The sequence below is a fragment of the Stegostoma tigrinum genome, chromosome 28 (genome assembly GCF_030684315.1).
Source record: "Stegostoma tigrinum isolate sSteTig4 chromosome 28, sSteTig4.hap1, whole genome shotgun sequence".
NCBI lineage: Eukaryota > Metazoa > Chordata > Chondrichthyes > Orectolobiformes > Stegostomatidae > Stegostoma > Stegostoma tigrinum.
The window spans coordinates 11,987,554-12,011,574 of NC_081381.1; the positions used below are offsets into that span (position 1 = coordinate 11,987,554).

The 24,021-nt window shown below is 41.3% G+C and overlaps 1 protein-coding gene across 2 annotated transcripts in view; it reads right to left on the reverse strand.

Moving 5' to 3' along the window:
- mmp23ba (matrix metallopeptidase 23ba) overlaps nucleotides 1-24,021 on the reverse strand; it is a 96,204-nt gene that overhangs the window by 59,418 nt on the left and 12,765 nt on the right. For both annotated transcript variants that reach the window (XM_048561376.2, XM_048561377.2), the window contains 4 exons: nucleotides 23,787-23,914; nucleotides 12,231-12,367; nucleotides 11,221-11,388; nucleotides 9,573-9,737 (listed from right to left, as the gene is read on the reverse strand). In XM_048561376.2, coding sequence (XP_048417333.1) covers nucleotides 9,573-9,737; nucleotides 11,221-11,388; nucleotides 12,231-12,367; nucleotides 23,787-23,914 — 598 coding nt within the window. The remainder of the gene's footprint in view (nucleotides 1-9,572; nucleotides 9,738-11,220; nucleotides 11,389-12,230; nucleotides 12,368-23,786; nucleotides 23,915-24,021) is intronic.

The window sequence follows — 24,021 nt, forward strand, 5'->3', positions numbered from 1 at the left end:
CACACTCACAAACAAACATATATACACACACACACTCACAAACATATATACACATACACACACACCCTCACAGACATATATACACACACACACCCTCACAGACATATATACACACACACACCCTCACAGACAAACATATATACATACATACACACACACAAACATATATACATACACACACACACACCCTCACAGACAAACATATATACACACACACACACCCTCACAGACAAACATATATACACACACACACACACACACACACCCTCACAGACAAACATATATACATACACACACACCCTCACAGACAAACATGTATACATACACACACACCCTCACAGACAAACATGTATACATACACACACACACACCCTCACAGACAAACATATATACACATACACCCTCACAGACATATATACTGACACACACACCCTCACAGACATATATACAGACACACACACCCTCACAGACAAACATATATACATACACACACACACCCCCTCACAGACAAACATATATACACACACACAACCTCACAGACAAACATGTATACATACATACACACACAGACAAACATATATACATACATACACACACACACAGACAAACATATATACATACATACACACACACAGACAAACATATATACATACATACACACACACAGACAAACATATATACATACATACACACACACACAGACAAACATATATACATACATATATATACACACACACCCTCACAGACAAACATATATACACACACACACACACACACACCCTCACAGACAAAAATATATACACACACACACACACACCCACCCTCACAGACAAACATATATACACACACACACACACCCTCACAGACAAACATATATATACACACACACACACACACACCCTCACAGACAAACATATATACACACACACACACATAGACAAACATATATACATACACACACACACCCTCACAGACAAACATATATACACATACACCCCCACAGACAAACATATATACACATACACATACACCCTCACAGACATATATACATACACACACACACACATAGACAAACATATATACATACACACACACACCCTCACAGACAAACATATATACACACACACCCACTCACAGACAAACATATACACACACACACACACACACACCCTCACAGACAAACATATATACATATACACACACACACACACCCTCACAGACAAACATATATATATATATATACACACACACACCCTCACAGACAAACATATATACATACACACAGACAAACATATATACATACATACACACACACACACACACATATACATACACACACACACACGCCCTCACAGACAAACATATATACACACACACACACATAGACAAACATATATACATACACACACACACCCTCACAGACAAACATATATACACATACACCCCCACAGACAAACATATATACACATACACATACACCCTCACAGACATATATACATACACACACACACACATAGACAAACATATATACATACACACACACACCCTCACAGACAAACATATATACACACACACCCACTCACAGACAAACATATACACACACACACACACACACACCCTCACAGACAAACATATATACATATACACACACACACACACCCTCACAGACAAACATATATATATATATATACACACACACACCCTCACAGACAAACATATATACATACACACAGACAAACATATATACATACATACACACACACACACACACATATACATACACACACACACACGCCCTCACAGACAAACATATATACACACACACACACACACACACACCCTCACAGACAAACATATATACATACACACAGACAAACATATATACATACATACACACACACACACACACACACATATATACACACACACACACACACACACACCCTCACAGACAAACATATATACACACACACACACTCACAGAGAAACATATATACACACACACACACACACACTCACAGACAAACATATATACATATACACACACACACACCCTCACAGACAAACATATATACATACACACACACACACACCCTCACAGACAAACATATATACATATACACACACACACCCTCACAGACAAACATATATACATATACACACACACACACACCCTCACAGACAAACATATATACATATACACACACACACACACCCTCACAGACAAACATATATATACACACACACACACACACCCTCACAGACAAACATATATATCCACACACACACAAACATATATACATACACACACACAACCATATATACATACACACACACAAACATATATACATACACACACACAAACATATATACATACATACACACACACACCCTCACATATATACACACACACACCCTCACATATATACACACACACACACACACACAGGCAAACATACATACACACACACACACCCTCACAGACAAACGTGTATACATACATACACACACATACATATATACATACATATATGCATACATACATACACACACATACACACATACATATATACATACACACACACACATACAAATATACATACACACACACACATACAAATATACATACACACACACACACATACAAACATATATACATACACACACACATACAAACATATATACATACACACACACATACACACACACACATACACATATACATACACACACACACATACACATATACACACACATACACATATACACACACATACACATATACACACACACACATACAAACATATATACATATACACACACACACACATACAAACATATATACATATACACACACACATATATACATATACACACACACACACACACACACATATATATACACACACACACCCTCACACACATATATACACACACACACACCCTCACAGACAAACATATGTACACACACACACACACACACACTCCCTCACAAACATATATACATACACACACCCTCACAGACAAACATATATACATATACACACACACACCCTCACAGACAAACATATATACACACACACACCCTCACAGACAAACATATTTACATACACACACACACTCACAGACAAACATATATACATACACACACACACTCACAGACAAACATATATACACACACACACTCACAAACAAACATATATACACACACACACTCACAAACATATATACACATACACACACACCCTCACAGACATATATACACACACACACCCTCACAGACATATATACACACACACACCCTCACAGACAAACATATATACATACATACACACACACAAACATATATACATACACACACACACACCCTCACAGACAAACATATATACACACACACACACCCTCACAGACAAACATATATACACACACACACACACACACACACACCCTCACAGACAAACATATATACATACACACACACCCTCACAGACAAACATGTATACATACACACACACCCTCACAGACAAACATGTATACATACACACACACACACCCTCACAGACAAACATATATACACATACACCCTCACAGACATATATACTGACACACACACCCTCACAGACATATATACAGACACACACACCCTCACAGACAAACATATATACATACACACACACACCCCCTCACAGACAAACATATATACACACACACAACCTCACAGACAAACATGTATACATACATACACACACAGACAAACATATATACATACATACACACACACACAGACAAACATATATACATACATACACACACACAGACAAACATATATACATACATACACACACACACAGACAAACATATATACATACATATATATACACACACACCCTCACAGACAAACATATATACACACACACACACACACACACCCTCACAGACAAAAATATATACACACACACACACACACCCACCCTCACAGACAAACATATATACACACACACACACACCCTCACAGACAAACATATATATACACACACACACACACACCCTCACAGACAAACATATATATATACACACACACACACACCCTCACAGACAAACATATATGTACACACACATACACACACACACAAACATATATCTACACACACACACACCCTCACAGACAAACATATATACACATACACACACACCCTCACAGACAAACATATATACACACACACACACACCCTCACAGACATATACACACACTCACACCCTCACAGACAAACATATATACATACATACACACACACAGACAAACATATATACATACATATATATACACACACACACACACACACACCCTCACAGACAAACATATATATACACACACACACACCCTCACAGACAAACATATATATACACACACACACACATCCTCACAGACAAACATATATACATACACGCACACAGACAAACAGATATATACACACACATACACACACAAACATATATACACACACACACACACACCCTCACAGACAAACATATATACACACACACCCTCACAGACAAACATATATACACACACACACCCTCACAGACAAACATATATACACACACACACACACACCCTCACAGACAAACATATATACACACACACACACACACCCTCACAGACAAACATATATACACACACACACACACACACACACACCCTCACAGTCAAACATATATACACACACACACACACCCTCACAGACAAACATATATACACACACTCACACCCTCACAGACAAACATATATACACACACACCCTCACAGACAAACATATATACACACACACACACCCTCACATATATACACACACACACACCCTCACAGACAAACATATATACACACACACACACACACACACCCTCACAGACAAACATATATACACACACACACACACACCCTCACAGACAAACATATATACACACACACACACACCCTCACAGTCAAACATATATACACACACACACACACACACACACACCCTCACAGACAAACATATATACACACACACACACCCTCACAGACAAACATATATACACACACACCCTCACAGACAAACATATACACACACACCCACACACACACACACAAACATATATACACACACACACACACAAACATATATATACACACACACACACACACAGACAAACATATATACACACACACACAGACAAACATATATACACATACACACACACCCTCACAGACAAACATATATACACACACACACATCCTTACAGACAAACATATACACATACACACACACCCTCACAGACAAACATATACACATACACACACACCCTCACAGACAAACATATACACATACACACACACCCTCACAGACAAACATATACACATACACACACACCCTCACAGACAAACATATATACACACACACACAGACAAACATATATACACACACACACACAGACAAACATATATACACACACACACAGACAAACATATATACACACACACACACAGACAAACATATATATACACACACACACACAGACAAACATATATATACACACACACACACACACACAGACAAACATATATACACACACACACACACACACAGACAAACATATATACACACACACACAGACAAACATATATACACACACACACACACACACAGACAAACATATATACACACACACACAGACAAACATATATACACACACACACACACACACATATACACACGCACATATATACACACACACACACACATATATACACACACACACACATATATATACACACGCATATATACACACACACACACACATATATACACACACACCCTCACAAACATATATACATACACACACACACACCCTCACAGACAAACATATATACACATACACACACACCCTCACAGACAAACATATATACACACACACATCCTCACAGACAAACATACACACATACACACACACCCTCACAGACAAACATATACACATACACACACACCCTCACAGACAAACATATATACACACACACACCCTCACAGACAAACATATATACATACATGCATACACACACAGACAAACATATATACATACATATATACACACACACACACCCTCACAGACAAACATATATACATACACACACACACAGAGTTTCTCTCTCTTTCACATGTGTGCACACAGTGTCTCTCTCTCTCGTACACACACACACAACACTCTCCCCCCTCACTCTCACATACATATAAATCTATTGGGTGAATTAGCATTTGCACATTTGTTTTTTCAGGAACAATCAATTTTTTTTCCCAAAAAGCTCACAATTTGTAGACACAATCAGTGAATGGGGCATTTTATAAAATCCTGCTTTGGAAATAAAACCAGTCTGACTCCAGGTTAAAACACAGATTCTAAACAAGTCCCCACCCCTAAAGTGCACTGTCTGACCCGAGATGTCACCTCGTGTATACATTGGCAAAACCTTTAGTTATTTCAGGGCTGTGACTTGGAAGAAATTCTGGGATTTGCATTTTAATCAATCAAAGTCTGCATCTCTCTTCTAACTGATTAAAGTTTTAACAGAAGGGATTCAGCCAGCCATTTTCGGTTTATTCAATGCATTCGCATCTATTGTATGATCTTTTGATCATGTACTTATAAATTCTGTGTCTTGATACCTCCTTGCTCACTAACACCTGAGGAAGGGGCAACGCTTCGAAAGCTAGTAATTTCGATAAACCTGTCTTGGAATTCTCCAGCATCTGCAGTTCCCATTATCTCTGGACTATAACCTGGTCTTGTGTGATTTTTGATCTTATCTATTTCTGATAGTATAATGTAGGGGTGGAGGTTAGATAGGCCTTAGGTTTAGGGTAGAAGTTCAGCACAACATCATGGGCCATAGGACCTGTGCTGTTCTATGTTCTATGTCCTACTGCAGTTCAACAGTAGCACCTCCACATCAATCAAGTTTGTGAGACACGATTTCCCTCACACAAAACCATTCTGACTATCCCTATTCAATATTTATTTCTCTGAAAGTCCATAAATCCTATCTTTTGCAATCAGCACCAACAATTTACCCACAACTGAAGTCTGACTCACAGGTCTATTGTTCCCAAGTTTCTCCTTACAGCCCTTCTTAGCCACAGTTTCATAGAACAAAAAGTAGATCAGCAAATGACACAAAATCCATCGATTGATCACTCAGATTTTATAGCATAGAAACTGATCATTTGGGACAACAAACTCCAACTGGTCTTTACTGTCCAGACAAACTAGCTCCAATTTTCTTTCAGCTAACCACATTGGTTAAGCTGAGTGAGTTTTCTCTCACATTGTTACTATTCTGTTGGTAAAAAATGGAACTAAGGGTTCTGTTTTAGCCCCCTCCTCATTCTGGTCTCTACATTAGCCCTCAGTGATAGCATCTGAAGGGGTGCTGTTAATTTCCACAAGTAAACTGACTACACCTGCTCCATCCCACCATCACCATATTCTCAACCTCTCCAAAATTGTTACTTTATCAGACTGCTCATTTGACATCAGGTACCAGATGAAAAATATCCTCAGTTAAATTTTGAGTAGTTTGAAGTGACTGTTTTCATTCCCTGCTCCAAACTCCACTCCCAAATGACTAACTCCATCCTTCACCCTGGCAGCTATCTGAAATTAGCCAAATCGGTTTACAAACACAGTGTCGTATTTGATCTGGAGATGAACTTCCTAGTTTGAGACTTCTTGAGAATGCTTATTTCCACCTGAGTAGCACTGCTTATCTTCAGCCCTGTCTCAGATCTTCCGCTGCTGAAATCCTCATTCATGCTTTTTCTACAGATGCCTGGCTCTTATCCACTTCAGGCTGGTCTCTCATGTTTTATCCTCCGCCAACTTGAGGTTGTCCAAAAATCTGCTGCCTGTTTCTCAACCTGCTGGGAGTCCCATTCCCTGATCATCCCTGTGCTATATCAAACAACAACTTTAAAATTCTCATCCTTTGTTTTCAATTGATTTCCCAGTCTATCCCCTCCCTGTATTCGTAATCTCTAACCCCACAACCTTCTGAGATCGCTGCACTTCTTCAATTTAGGCCTCTTTTGCATTGTTGACCATAATTACTCCATCGCAGGTAGCCATATCTTCCATTGCCTTGACCCTAAACACTGGAATTCCCTTTGCACACCTCTCCATCTCACTTTCTTCATTTATGATGGTCCTTAAAAGCTAGGTTTTTAACCAAGCCTTTACTCATCTGTCCTAATATCTCCTTACATGGTCCAGTATCATACATTCATTGTAGAATGTTCCTGCAAAGTACTTTGGCATGTTTCATTACATTAAAGATGCGACATAAATCTCAGTTTATGTTCTTGTCACTCTTATCATTATCCTTCCTCTCCCACATTCTTATACAGCTTCCTCATGAATACATCCTTGCTATTTCTTCTTAATTACCATTTCTGGTATAAGTTCAACTGTGTAAAACGGTTTTTCAAATTCCCTACTGGACTTATTAGTGATAGCTGTCAATGTTTTGTTTTAATTTTGGAAGAACTGAAGGGCTCAGTATACAGCATCTTATTCCGAAAGCCCTGTAAGATTAGCCAGATAAGAACGAACAGTCCTTTCTCTGGAAGTATGCCACGTGTGCTGCAAGACTGAAAAACCCAACTAAACCATAGGAGACTGAGAAAGCACGGAAGCTGTAGGTGGATGGGAATCAGGGGGAGATTATCAGCATTCTCAAAGCACAAATGTTGAAGCCTACTTTGAACTGTACCTAACTTTGCTGCTTTGAGACTGCAGCTAAAGTGAGAACTGATGAATCCAGAATGTTCAGTTCAATCTACAGTGGAATCTTTTCCCTTATTCAAATTGAAAATGCAGTATGGAACTAATCTGGTAACTGGAAATCCCAGCTATGGATTTACCTTGTATTTTCACCTTTAAAAAATATCAATGCAAAGTTTGAATTTTTTTGCAAAATAAAACTAATCAATGGAAATACTAGCCGTTGTTCGTCTCATGTGAACTACTTGTCCCTGAGTGCCACAGCCTGGAGGTTGTTTAATCAACATCAATTAACATTGAAAGCTCGGAATTTACTTCAAAGATCTGAAATGACATTGGAAAAATGAATGTTAAATATTTCCAGAGCTACAGTAAGTTATTAGTATCCTTCAAATTCTGTGGTACTTAGTTTGTTGTCCAGTAACTAAAGGCTCAAGTTAGTTCCTCATGGGGCTTTCATCTACAGAATTCTTCATCCACACCTTGGGATGTCACCTACACCACTAGCAGCTTGGCCGAGTGGGCAGAGGTTTCTTAGCAGCAGGACGTTTCAACTAAAGGAAATAGTTAGGTATTGGGAGTTGTGCGTAGCTTTCATTATCCTTTCTCTGTCAGTGAAGCGTAGACATCAAACCTGCTACCTGCGAACCAGAACTGTAAATCTGTATCACACAAATCTGTATCACACCTGCACATGATACTGTCACTGTTCACAACTCTACTGGTACGGATGAGAGGAGAGACACAACCTCAAGCCTTACCATACAGCCTCCAAATCCCCCAAATATCGTCCTGACTGATTTTATCTTTTCCTGTTAAAGTAGCATTTTTGTGCATAAGTGCATTCATGTTCTGAGAGTGCATTAATCCAAGGCTGTGTCCAATCTCATGGGCTGCAATGTGTACCAGATCAGTGAGCCAGACAACTGTGGAAGAGATCAATCACATTTAGAATCACATTTATAAAATTAAACTAATGTTTATTTTGGCATCATTAAAACTTATACAGCAATATTGTTTTACCAAAGATAAATAGGAAACTAGGGGTTACTCAAGAGCTACCAAGATCAGAAACACCAACTAATATTTCCCTCTGTCACCACACAGTGATGTCGCACTTTGCTTTTTTCAAAAAGAAAAGCAGCATAATTGCTACTTCAGATGGGATCAGCTCACTGGCTAGACTAAGCATTGACCCTGGTCTGCGTCAATTGTGCATTTAGCCATCGAGAATGGAAGGTAACTTGGAATTCCAATTTAAGCAAAGATATTACCTGAAGTGTTAGCAGCTGATTGAGGGACGATTAGCATTCAGTCAAAGCCTGCAATATAAACAACTACTCAACTATGGAGGCCAGCAGCTTTTAAAGAGCATTCACAGTATAAATCTCACCTTCAGTTTTAAACAAGTTGGTCCAATTTATAATGCGGGACGTTATTGTTTTGAGTGTGTTTTAAAGCAGTGAAGTAACAGAAATTCTGCCATATATACAAACAGATAATGTGTATAATTTGCCACAGTACAAACTGCAGGTAGAATGTTCCCATTTTCAGTTAAATGGATTATTTGAGCAAGACTTGTGATGCCTGGTCATCTGTGGTGGCTTGGCTCTTAGAATCTTCAACTTTCTCCTCAATAATTGTGCAGCTGGGCTATTTGGGTAATGTTTCAAAGCATCCTGTGACAGGATAGGCAGAAATGATGGCCTGGGAGTATTATGGCAGCTGACACCATATTTTCAACCCCGAGCTACACACCACATCAGACACTGCAAGCCAGGAACTGGTGGGATTCCTCATTGGTGCCACTTGGCCATCACTGAGGATGTGACCCAGAAAGGGAAACTCAAACCCTCCTTCGTGGGCAGGGCCCTGGAGGTGCTGATGGATGGGGTGATAGACAGGAAGTCCTGTGGACTCCCAATTGAGGCAATGCCATCAGAGAATTTGCAACATCTAGTTTCCCAAGGAAGGAAGGAGAGGAGAATTGGAAGTAGTGCAGAAATGAAGGGAGATTGGCTAATGCTGAGGTGCTAATATGTGTAATTAGGTGATTGCTGCTTAATAGCGAGTATCTGATTAAGAATGCAAAATCTTTACTTCTTTGACATGAAAATTCTGATTTCTTTCATTCTTGCTGTTTTTTTCAAACTTTCTGCTGTTGCCCATGCTACACAAGGAAGGGGAGAACTCTGTACATTTACCTATTCGAGTATGCAGTTTGCAGAAGAAAGGAGAACCAATGAACTATATTTCAGAAGCAAAAACTGAAATTGCTGGAGAAACTCAGCAGGTCTGGTTGCATTTGAGAGAAAAAAAATTAACACTGAGTCCAGTAACCCTGCTTCGGTACCTAACTATATTTCAGTACTTTTCATTTTGCTCACAGATTAATTTTATGCAACATACTTTTCTTCCAGCTGAAGCGAGTTTTACCCAATATCCAATGTTCAAAATCATCAAAATGGATTTCTCCATGGGTTGGAAAGAAAGCATGTGCTAGTTCTCCAGTTATCCCATCAAAACACGGATGTGAAGGAACTTCCAAGCAGTCAGTGTGATTTATGGAATAAAATCCTAGCAAGGAGAAGAATAGCATAATATCAATGATCATATTCATCAAATTCTCTACATTTATCCTGCTGCATCCGTAAAAGAAATCCAATTTGCAACTTGCAGTGACTAGTTAAAAATGCTCAGGTTTGGTCTTAATTTCAGATTGTAAACACCTTTAACAAATCAAAGTGAGATAAGACTACATGTTGTTTAGTGAAGTTAGGAAAGGCAGCAGGCGACCTAGACAATGAGGTAAACAGTGAGAAGGCTTTGGAAGGAGGAAAGGTAAACCAGATAGAGTGTCTTTAGATTTGAACTGTGGTGAATTCAGTAAGTTCATCAATGACACCCTCTATTTCTATATTGAGTACTTTCATCATCTTTGATATCAATAAACTACAAGAGCAGGTCAGAGGCTATGAACCTTGCAGTAAAGTAACTGACCTCCTGACTCCCCAAAGCTTGTCCACCATCTACAAGGCACAAGTCAGCAGTGTGATGGGATGCTCCCCACTTGCCTGGATGGGTGCGGCCCCAACAACACTCAAGAAGCTTGACACCATCTAGGACAGAGCAGCCGCTTGATTGGCATCACGTCTACAAACATCTGCTCCCTCCATTACCGATACTCAGAAGCAGTAGTTTGTACCATCTACAAAAATTTACCGAGGCTCCTTAGCCAGCAATTCTAAACCTATGATTGCTGTCACTGGAGGACAAGGGCAGCTGATACATGGGGGCACCACCAATTTCAAGTTCCAGAACTGCAGGAGGTCATGGAAGCAACTAGAGATGGACAATAAATATTGGCCCAGTCAGTAAGGCCTTCATCCCATATGTGAATAAAAAAACCCCTCACTTACCAATTTTAATGTCAGCACTGACATTTGCAGGAACTTCAGTGAAATTGAAAGGAGAAACCTCGCTCCACATTTGAAAAGCAAGTGCAATTGCCTTTTCTGTGTCCTTTTCATTCAGGGTCTTTGGAAAGGACAGAATTCTGTGAATGGAAGCAACTTCATTCATGGATGATATTACAAATAAAATACACAAAAAAAAATGTGCTACATGTAATTTCAGCACATCCTCTCCCATGGAAAGTTGTGGTAAAGTTTACGAATCACTTCCAGTGTTATACTGTGTTCAGCCTGTAGATGTCATGGTTGAGCACAGATCTCTGTCTTTTGCCCTTGGAGTTGGAATGTCACACTATCATAAGTATTAAATGGCTCAAACTGACAAAATATGAACTTGTCACATTGTGGCTGGAGGTGAAATATTCAATGAGGGAGTTACTACATTGCCTGTTTTTAATCACCCATTTTCCACTTTACCAGTTTAACTGTCCCAATAATGCTGGATATAAAAACCTACTACCATTAATAGGATAGCTTTAGACCTCGAGGACTTTGCTGTTGACACTCTAAGTCAACTAACGCTACGGAATCTTCTTTCCCATGAAAAGATACTCCCATGTGTCAGGGACCACCTCTTACAGCCCAGAAAATCATTGACAATTTAGCTTATAAGCATGATGAGGAACGACAGATATCAGCCTTCACAGATATGAGTAATCTTTTGTACTGCAGACAAAATTGTCAAAATCAAAAATTGGTTATCCTATATTTGTTATGTCAAAATCCTGGAATGCTCCTCTACTGATTGCAGCAGTTCAAAGTGCATCACCATGACCTTCTTTCCCAAAGATAATTAGGGATGAACAATAAATGTTCATGCAGCAAGCAATGCCCACACCCCATGAACAAGTAGTAAAAATAAATGATGTTTTCAGAGTAGCATCTGCGTGCTAATGGATTTGTCCCATTTCAAAATGAAGACTCTATAGAATAGGAGGATGACTTTTAGATTAAGTTTGAAAAGGCTTCCTTTGCATTAATAGTCATTATACAGTGGCTTTTGCAAATCTTGGAGGGAACAGAATAAGATTGCTGGCCAGACTAGGAGGCCAGTGTTGCAGTAATATTTACTGTAACACAACATGGAAGCCATGCAACATTGACACCAAAATTGCAGAAAATGGGATCAGAGAATTTATTGAATGGAATTGCTCTATTCATATAGAGCACTGCAAGAATTTAGTTGACTTAGCAGAGCTAACTTATTTTCAGCAACAGATTTCATTGGCTTTAATGAAACACAGGATCCTTAAGAATAATTTATGTACATTTCACCGTTGCGATCAATTAAGATAGTGTTAATTTATATTGTTATAAATTCCTCCACAAGATGACATTTACTGATTTGTTTTAAATTTATAGTGGTCAGATAATAAAGATTTTAAAGTTTGACAGGGAGATAGGTTTTTGAATTAATGATGGTGCTATGAATAAAATATGCATTTCATAACATAGTTAAGATGAATACTGTGTGGCCAAGTGTTAGGATAAAAAGGAATAGTGAAACTGAGCAGGTCAATGGATAATTTATTAGATGTGTACTTTCATGTTTGTTTGACAGGTGCAGCTTTGCATTTTCCTCCTGGTAACAGAGTGGTTTTATTACAGGAATAGCTATCCAGAAACAAGAATTGATTTCCTAATATGGTATCAGGGCACTTTAATTCATTTAATGAAAAAATGCATAATGAAGAATGTGCATCATCAATTTGGGCCATGAAATTACCAGTTTGTTGTCAAAACCCATCTGGTTTACAAATGTGCATTAAGGAGGAAATTTACTGGCTCCACCCCTTTCTGGCTGCGAGTCCAAATCCACAGCAAACGGTCAACTCCTACTGTCTCCTAAGAACTACCAAATTGCACTGGTTTAAGAAAACAGTTCACCATTAGCCCCACAAGAGCAGTTTGAAGTAGTGCAATAAATGGTGGTCTTGCCTGTGAGACCCACATTACATGAGGGAGTTAAAAGTGAAAGCTTCCATTGGAAACACTGTGTTATCATGTTTAATGTACAGAAGTGGGCAGGGACGTGGAACTGAGGGCACAGACCAATCAGCTAAGATTTTACTGAATGCTGCAGCAGGCTGGATGGGCTGAATGGCCTATTTCTAGATCCGATGATCTTTTGCAGAGGCTCCTTGTGGAGGCAGTGTGTAATCTGCCTGAGGGAAATTTAGGGATATTGTCTCAAGCAGCCAGCTGTCAGACAGCAAGGTGGCCCAGTCTACTTCCTCTCAGTTGACAAAAGGTTTTGATGGGAGAGGCACTGACAATAGGGAAGAAGTGCCTCTGATGCCAAAGCATTCCACAAAAACATCAGAGTGACACAGAGTCAGACAAGGAGATGGTAATTCAGCTGACCAAAAGCTTGGTTGGTTGTAGATTTCAAAAAACATTTCAGAGACTGAAAAATGAGCAACATAGTCCATTCAGCCCATCAGTGAGAGAAAGAGGTGGGGACAGGGTGACATAGAGGCAGTTCCGGGGCTTAGAGTATAGGCAGCCTGTCAATGTGGAGTGATTAAATCAGGGATACTTTAGAGGTTAGAATTGGAGTAGCACAGACTGAGTTGGAGGAGATTACAGCGATAGAAAGATGGTGAAAGAATTTTAAAATCAAGATGTACTTTGACTGGGAGCCAGTGTTGCTCAGGAAGCAAATGGGACGATGGGTGAGAGACATGGCACGAGTTAGAACAACGGCAGCAGAGGTTTGGATGATCTCTCTCCCACTCCGGTTTCAGTTGTACATTGAATATTGGTGAATTACTTTGTTTCTGGTCTTCCTGTCTTTAAGACAGGAGCATAAAGTAAACAGGAGCCAAGGATGAAGTATGTGGAGGGGAGCCAAGATTGTGTTAGAGAAATCAAGTCTGGAGTTGACAAAGGTCTGAAGGGGGTTTCAGCAGCAGATAGGCTGAGACAAGGGTGCAGGGAGGTAATTGCTTTGAATCATTTATTGTCATGTGGAAAAATACAGTGAAAAGTGTGGACCTTTGTACATACATGGCACCATTCATATTAACTTAGAACACAATAAGAAAAAAAAATAACTTAAGAATATCTAACTTTCCTTTCCACTACTGCGATCCCACTCAGGGCTTTCCAGCCCTTGCCAAAGTCCCCTGGGTCAGCCAGCTCGGAGGACGTTCCAAAACTCTTCGTTATATCGGTCAGCCAGGGGCCTTCCTGATTGGCCTGATGAAGGGCCTCATAGTCCACAAGGTCCTCCTGGTCCCAATCACGACATCCCTCCTACCCACATCCCTTCGCCTCCCTCCCTCCCCCCGGTCCTGGTCTTTCTCTTGTAGCTTCTCCTGTGACCTTTTCGCCCCAGGTCCGGTTCCTCTGGCTCAGATGCCGACACGGGCAGCGTGTACCGGACTGTAACCCTGCTCTTGTGTCTGCAGCATCTCGGCAGAGTTACCACCTCTTCTTTTGGTGGCAGTGGTATCGAGGCTGCATCCATCTCAGACTCTGAAATTTCCACAACACCAGATGGCAGGGAGAACCCAGTGGTTTCTGACAGGTCTTTCTGGCTGTTCTGAGGGGCCAGGCTATGTTTTGCTCCTGCACTGTTTGCAAGGTAACCATTTTCTGCTGATCCTTGCGTTTGTTCAGGACTATATCACCTACCAGAACTTTGTATGCTGCGGGACCTGACCTCACGCCCACTTTGCCTCGAACCCATATAGGGCCGTTCCCAAGGTTCCAGCAACAAACTTCATCCCCTGAATTAAATTCTCTCTCTTGCTCAGGGGAGGCACGTGGCCAGCATTGGTGTTCCTGATGCTGTCTCACCATGTCCTTCACAGGTCTGGGAGTTCCAGGTTTAGCCTGGGGCAGAGTGTTCCTGTGGCACTATCCCTGTTGTTGCATGAGGGATCGTCCTATAACTGACCATGAACTGGGGCAGTTTGGTTTTGAGTGACACTGTAAGGTGCTTCTTTAAGCCTGCCTTCAATGTTTGGACCACTCTTTCTGTTAGACTGCTGGACTGATTATGTGCATTATTCAAAAAGAAGATTCAAGATAAGCATTTATTAACTATGTGCCCAGTAGCTGCACAATGATTGATTTTTACTTCAGCGGCTACTTTTCATAATACTGTCCAAAGAGTGGACTCTGCATGTACTTTTGCCAATTAGTAATCTAATTTGATCGAATACGCACAAGAGCCAAATAAACTCAGCATTTCTAGTATCTATGTGGCATGTGATAGTTTGGGAAACTTGGTCAGCACGGACAAGTTGGACTGAAGGGTCTGTTTCTGTGCTGTATGACTCTATGAGTCTATGACAATGGATGGTACAGAGCTGTCCTTATGTCACAAATGCCATTTGACTTTAAGAAATACTCATATTCCCTGCTGGTAAATGACGTCCCATTGTCTGTGACCAACACGTCTGGGAGGCCGTGTACCACGAACGATACTTGCAACTTCTCAATCATCATCCAAGGTTACCAAATGGACTTTATCTTATAATGAGTTTTATCCAGTTTTGACGACTCTGTAAGCCAAGTAGGTCAGTGGGGCACCTGGAACCCACATTGTGTTTTCCTTCTAAGGCATATGCCCACTTGGGAGAAACGTTTAAGCACAATGTCCAAGCTCTAAGTGCTCTTCATTGGTCTTCCCTGTTATTAGCGCATCATCCAGATAAGCAACAACCTGGGATAGCCCTTGTAAAATGTTCTCCATGGTCCACTGGAAAAGGACACAGGCTGATGATACCCCAAACAGCAGCCTTGTACATTATAATTAATACCCATTAGGGCTTATAGCAACATGCTTGTGGGAATCCTCATCAGGTCACAACCGTAGGTAGGTGTGGCTCATGTCCAGCTTCGTAATCCTGACACAGCTTTGTGTACAAGCCTTCTATGCCAGGGATCGGCTATTTATCCAGCTGTGAGAAGCGGTTTACTGTTTGCTTAAGATCCCCACCAAGGCGAACCGAGCCATCAGACTGCTCAGAGATAATGCGAACTGCAGATGCTGGAGAATCCAGTATGCCCAGCACTGCCCATTCCACAGACTGCACTGGTTTGATTCCCTCGCTCTCCAGCCTCCCCGATTTAGAACGTAGAACATAGAACATAGAAAAGTACAGCACAGTACAGGCCCTTCGGCCCACGATGTTGTGCCGTGAAATAATCCTAATCCAAAAATAAAATAATCTAACCTACATTCCCTTCAATTCACTGCTGTCCATGTGCATGTCCAGCAGTCGCTTAAATGTCACTACTGACTCCGCTTCCATGACTACCACTGGCAAACTATTCCATGCGCTCACAACTCTCTGGGTGAAGAACCTCCCTCTGATGTCTCCTCTATACCTTCCTCCTAACACCTTAAAACTATGACCCCTCGTGGCAGTCAATCCTGCCCTGGGGAAAAGTCTCTGGCTATCGACCCTATCCATGCCTCTCATTACCTTGTACACCTCGATCAGGTCACCTCTCTTCCTCCTTCTCTCCAGAGAGAAAAGTCCAAGCTCAGTCAACCTCTCTTCGTAAGACAAACCCTCCAGTGCAGGCAGCATCCTGGTAAACCTCCTTTGCACCCTCTCAAAAGCCTCCACATCTTTCCTATAATAGAGTGACCAGAACTGGACACAATATTCCAAGTGTGGTCTCACTAGGGTTTTGTAGAGCTGCAGCATAACCTTGCGGCTCTTAAACTCAATCCCCCTGTTAATGAAAGCCAAAACACCATAAGCTTTCGTAACAACCTTATCCATGTGAGTGGCAACTTTGAGGGAGCTATGCACTTGAACACCAAGATCCCACTGTTCCTCCACACTGCCGAGAATCCTGCCTTTAATCCTATATTCAGCATTTAAGTTCGACCTTCCAAAATGCATCACTTCGCATTTATCCAGGTTGAACTCCAACTGCCATTTCTCAGCCCAGCTCTGCATTCTGTCAATGTCTCGTTGAAGCCTGCAATAGCCCTCGATACTATCAACGGCACCTCCAACCTTTGTGTCATCAGCAAACATACTAACCCACCCCTCAACCTCCTCATCCAAGTCATTTATAAAAACTACAAAGAGCAGAGGCCCAAGAACAGAGCCCTGCGGGACACCACTCAGCACTGGCCTCCAGGCAGAATACATACCGTCTACAACCACTCTCTGCCTCCTGTCAGCCAACCAATTCTGAATCCAGACAGCCAAATCACCCTGTATCCCATACCTGCTGACTTTATGAATGAGCCTGCCGTGGGGAACCTTATTAAATGCCTTGCTGAAGTCCATGTACACCACATCCACTGCTCGACCCTTGTCAACCTGTCTCGTGACTTGCTCAAAGAACTCAATAAGATTTGTAAGGCATGACTTGCCCCTCACAAAGCCATGCTGACTCCCTTTAATCACGCTATGCTTTTCCAAATAGTCATAAATCCTATCCCTCAGAATTCTTTCCAAAACCTTGCTGACCACAGACGTAAGACTGACTGGTCTGTAATTTCCAGGGATTTCCCTATTCCCTTTCTTGAAAAGAGGAACAACATTTGCCTCCCTCCAATCTTCCGGTACGACTCCCGTGGAGAGTGAGGAAGCAAAGATCTTCGCCAGTGGCTTAGCAATGTCCTTTCTTGCTTCCCGGAGCAACCTAGGATAAATCTGGTCTGGCCCTGGTGACTTATCAATCTTAATGTTTGCCAAAATTTCCAGCACATCAACTTCCTCAATCTTGATCTGTTCAAGCCTGTTTTCCTGCTCCTCAAAGTTCTCATTCACAATAAGGTCCCTTTCCTTAGTTAAAACTGAAGCAAAAAACTCACTTAGGGCTTCCCCTATCTGCTCAGACTCCACGCACAAGTTCCCTACGCTATCCCTGATCGGCCCTACCTTCTCCCTGATCATTCTCTTATTCCTCACGTATGAGTAAAATGCCTTCGGGTTCTCCCTAATCCTTCCTGCCAAGCCTTTTTTGTGCCCGCTCCTGGCCCTCCTCAGTCCACTTTTGAGGTCCTTCCAAGCAAGCCTGTAATCCTCTAAAGCTGTGCTAAAGCCTTGCTTCCTCCACCTTACGTACGCTGCCTTTTTCTTTTTGACAAGAAGCACCTCTGTACCCGTCATCCAAGGCTCCTTAATCTTACCCCCTCTTACCTGTCTCAGCAAACAAATTTATACATCACTCGCAACAACTGCTCCTTAAACATTTCTTCTCTCCTTCAGTGCGATAGGTAAATGGGTCTGGGAGGGCCTTGCAAAATCTCAGGAATTGCTTCCTGGTCAACATGTAGAGTGGCTTTGGCTCCTTTGATAGTCCCAAGTCCTTCCTGAAAATCTCCTGGGTATTTACCTGGGACTTGACTGAGGCAGCCATTTTCTAATCGAAAAATGCTGAGCCAGTCCAGGTGAATCTTGCTCAATCAATTCTGCCCTATTAGGCCTGGGCCCAAGCCTTTTACTACCATCATTGGTAACTCTAAAAACTGCTTCTCATGGGAAACCAGAACTAAAGTTGTACCCTGAACCTGTAACAGGTATGTTCTCAGGCTGGCTGAGGTCTTGTGCAAATCTTGTTAAAGACAGATTCTGCAACCACAGATACAGCTGCGCCAGTATGGACCTCCACGGGAACTAGGTAACCAAACATTAATTTTAATTGGTTCCAATTTGAATGTTGCTAGGCCAATACCTCCCCAATTGTTCCAGGCCACATGTAGGGGAACTTCCAACGGTGCCCTCTCCTAGGTACCAGCCTGTGGGTTTCCTTACTCAAGTCAGGCCTTATTGGATTCCTTTGCCGTCTCGAGTCCACATATCGGCAGCAACCACAATGACTTTGCTAGCCCAGACCCGGAAGAACTGATTAGTCACTTGGTCAAGGCTTGGCTTTGTTGTGGGGTTCTGTTGTGGGCTGACCTAGGGTCCCTCTACTCAGGACATGCCCTCCGTGAGGCTCCACGGGTGCCTTTACTTAAGCATTGCTCCCTAACCTCAGTCAGACAGGTGAGGATGTCCCCTAGTTCCCATGCTCCATTTGCTGCGTTTTCCAGAGCCAGTTGCAGTGACTCTTTGAAGTCCAGATGGGCTTCAGCTAGTAGGTGGTTCTGCATGGTTACATCATTAATCTCACATGCCAACTCGTCTCTCAGCTTCTCCTTCGGTGTTAACCCAAAATCACATACCTCTGCCAGTTGTCTCAATCTCGTTTAAAATTCTGATATGGATTCCCCCAATTCTGTAATAGCTCAATAAAACCGATACTGTCTCAGAATTAGATCTGGTTTGTGGTTATAAAATTCCACAAATCAACTCCATTAGCTCTTGTAAGGTGTCTGGTGCCGCTGGGAAAGTCAAGCCCCTTGTAACTGAAAATGCTGCGGGTCCGCAAGCAGTCAGAAGGATTACTTGTTTCTTTTCATCTGTCCCAATGTCATTTGTCTGAAAAAATATCACATTCTTTCCACATACTGGGCCCCAACTTCAACAGCAAGATCAAAACGAGTCAAGCTTTGCAAACAAAGGCATGATGCCAGAAATGTTTACTCCTACTCCAAGATGACTGTTGCAAGCGAGAACTGTTTTCTCCCATTTGCCATAAACATAACTGCACAGAGCCTGGTATCCCATCACCAAGTCACCCTTTACTTACTTGTACGCAGTACACTGGCTTGGCCAGCCAGCTCAGAGTCAGAATCTCCTCAGTTCAGGGAGCTAAATCTCCTGATTATATATTTTTTTCAAAAACTGAGGAGATTTTAATCTCCTTGTTATACTCATTTATTCAAATTCATGTAAGTTACAGCGTCAACACATAACTTCAGTCATAGTACATCAAAAACGGAGACATTAACAGAGAAATTCTGACAGAAAAACTTCTGTTTCAACAGTAGATTCAAGTCCATATAAGGTAGCAGTGTCTCAAACATGACACATGGAAAGATCACTGTACATCAGGCAATTTGCCAAAGAGCAGAGATGTTGGATATAAAATTTCATATAGAAACACATCTCAGTTCAAACAGTAGTACAAGATCTCACAAACAAACATATGTTCCCCAGGGTTACCGGTCAGCGTACAGACACAAGCTGGTGGGAATACACAAAGGCACAGTACGCACATGAAAACACAGTACGCACATGAAAACACAGTATGCACATGAAAACACAGTTTACTCACAAAGGCCCATCCACACACACAAGCTCAGTCTAGGACCTGTACACTGAAACAGTGGTATAAAGTGTTACCAAGTCACCCTGTCATTTTACCAGTAAAACAGTATATAACCAGCTTGGAGTCAGTCCCCTGAACTGAGGAGATTCTAAGTCTCCTGGTTATACTGGTTAGCCAGGGCTTTCCTGATTAGCCCAGGTTAACAACCCCAATCAAGGATCTCATAGTCTACACAATCCAGCTGGTTCCAATCACTACACTGGGATTCTTAGTTCAGTTCAGGAATTTGACATTATGACCACAAGTGAATACCTTTAAGCCAGCAATATTACTCAACTGAGTGATTCTGAAAGTCTTTGGTTTCATAGATTGTCAGAATGAGCAAACAGGACAAAAATTACCTGCAATATTAAGCTTGTCCTAAATAATATTCATCTGCCTCGCTGCGTATAAGGGGGAGTTTTGCCAAATCAAGAGATTTCTAAACCTCGTGGAAAACAGAACAGCCCGAGTGTGCTAAACCAGTCTGCTGGCCATCATGAGGTATTTAGAACATGTCTTTGTGGAAGGAATTGCGAAGTAATTTTCCATGCAAGATACAGCTCAATATTTGTTTACATGTTTAATATAATGAAATTTCAAACGAAGCAATTTCACAGGATTTCTAAATCAGATATCTCAAAAAAAAACACGCAGACCAGCACACTCAATGAATAATCTGTATGAACAGTTTGAACTGCAGTGCACATTCTGTACAGCATTTAAATCCCCATAGCAGTCTAAATTCTAATTTTCCTCCAACTTTCTCCATTCCTTTCCTGAAGACATTCATTCAAACTGGAACATGGGTCATGTTTGGCAGACATCCTGTGCCTCACTTAAGTTGGCATTCTTCATATGCGAATGTTGGCATGCCTTGCCATCATAAGGTCACCTCAGCTCAGCTTGATTTGATTTCATCCCAAATCCACAGATGTACACTTCTCAGCAAAAATTACCAGATGGTCATCATACGTGGCTGATTCCTTCCCACCTAAGTCCTCTGCAGCCAACTGTACAATCGTGCTGACAGATCTCCATGTTCTGTATATTCTAGCTAGTTTTAGTTTTAAATCACTGCCTCACTGGTGACTAAGCTTTTAATTCTCTGTGCTGTAGGCCATTTTGGGTCACCTGCCCAACGATCTCAAGCATCTTGGTGTCAAGTTTTATTTTTCAGTCACTCTCCTAAATGACCTGAGATGGAGTAGCAAATACACAGGGGTTTAGAGGTGGCACAGTGTTAACTAAGAGCCCTTAGGCTTACAGTGGTGATTATTTCCTTAAAAATGAAATTGTTCCTGGAACATGGGCCTCACTGGCTGGACCCGCACATATTGTCCATCCCTGCATTACATTTCCATGGGTCTGGAGTCACACGTATGCCAAACTGCACATGGTGATTACATGGTTGCCTTTAAGCTAGCTTTAAATTACAGATTTTTCTAATTGAAGTCAAATCTCATCAGCTGTCATGGCAGTAGGCAAACCTGTGTCCTCAGAACATGAGGCTGGGACTCGAGATTAGTTGGTCAGTGATTTACCATCTGTCCATCTAATGGGGCATGGGTGATCTGAGGGATATGTGCTGGGTATGGTGGGGAAGAGGTTCAGGGGAACTTTGTACACTGTTAAGAGCTGGGATACCAAATTGGAGAAGCAGATAGACACCTGCACTGGTTCACACCTCACAAACTGCATTGTGAAACCAAAGTGGCATGGGAAATTTACACGTGGGCTGAGTGAATTTGTGAGGAGTCAAAGTGCAGCTTCCTCCAAGCCCAGAGGAAGATCATGGCCCTAGAGTTTCCCCTGGGGATAACATGCATGACAAACCCTCGATCAATTCCTCCTGATCAATTCCTATCAATCATCCACAGAGTATTAAGAGACCTAGTAGTGGTAATGGATTTCTCTCCTTGCTTAGGGAAAAGGGCAGGATTGGGTGACACTAAAAACGAGATTGGAGCTTATTTTAGAATAAGAGATGATGAAAAATGGCAATTAATCTGTGCATTACTGAAAATATTCATAACATAACTGAATAACAGTTTAATTGGAAACACTGGGACTAAGGATTAGCTCACTTCTGTCCCAAAGCTAAGCATCAGTAAGTAATGCAATAGGGTATAAAGTCAAATAAGGACATCGCAGAGTAATTCACTGTTTAATTCCCCCTCATTCTCCAACTGCATGCAGGCACACTCTCAGATAAGATGAACTTCAGATTAATCAAATATTCATTTTACAGCATTCTCTGGATTCAGAGCATCATGGGGGAGAAAGTGTGGACTTTTATATTCAACACCTCTTCATACTTACTTGTACGTTAAGTTGAAATGATCCCATTTCTGCATTTGTGGAGTTAACGTGTATCTCTTCTTTCTTGCCTGAGGCTGGAATGTGGAGTGAACATCGAACACCAGCAAACTCGAAGGTACAGTATTTTCCTAGAAGATGAAGCATTAGTTATTTATAGAATTGACTGTTGAACGGAATTCTTATGAAGCAATCACAATAGGGTCACACTGATTATGGCATGGTATCTTTTTGGTTA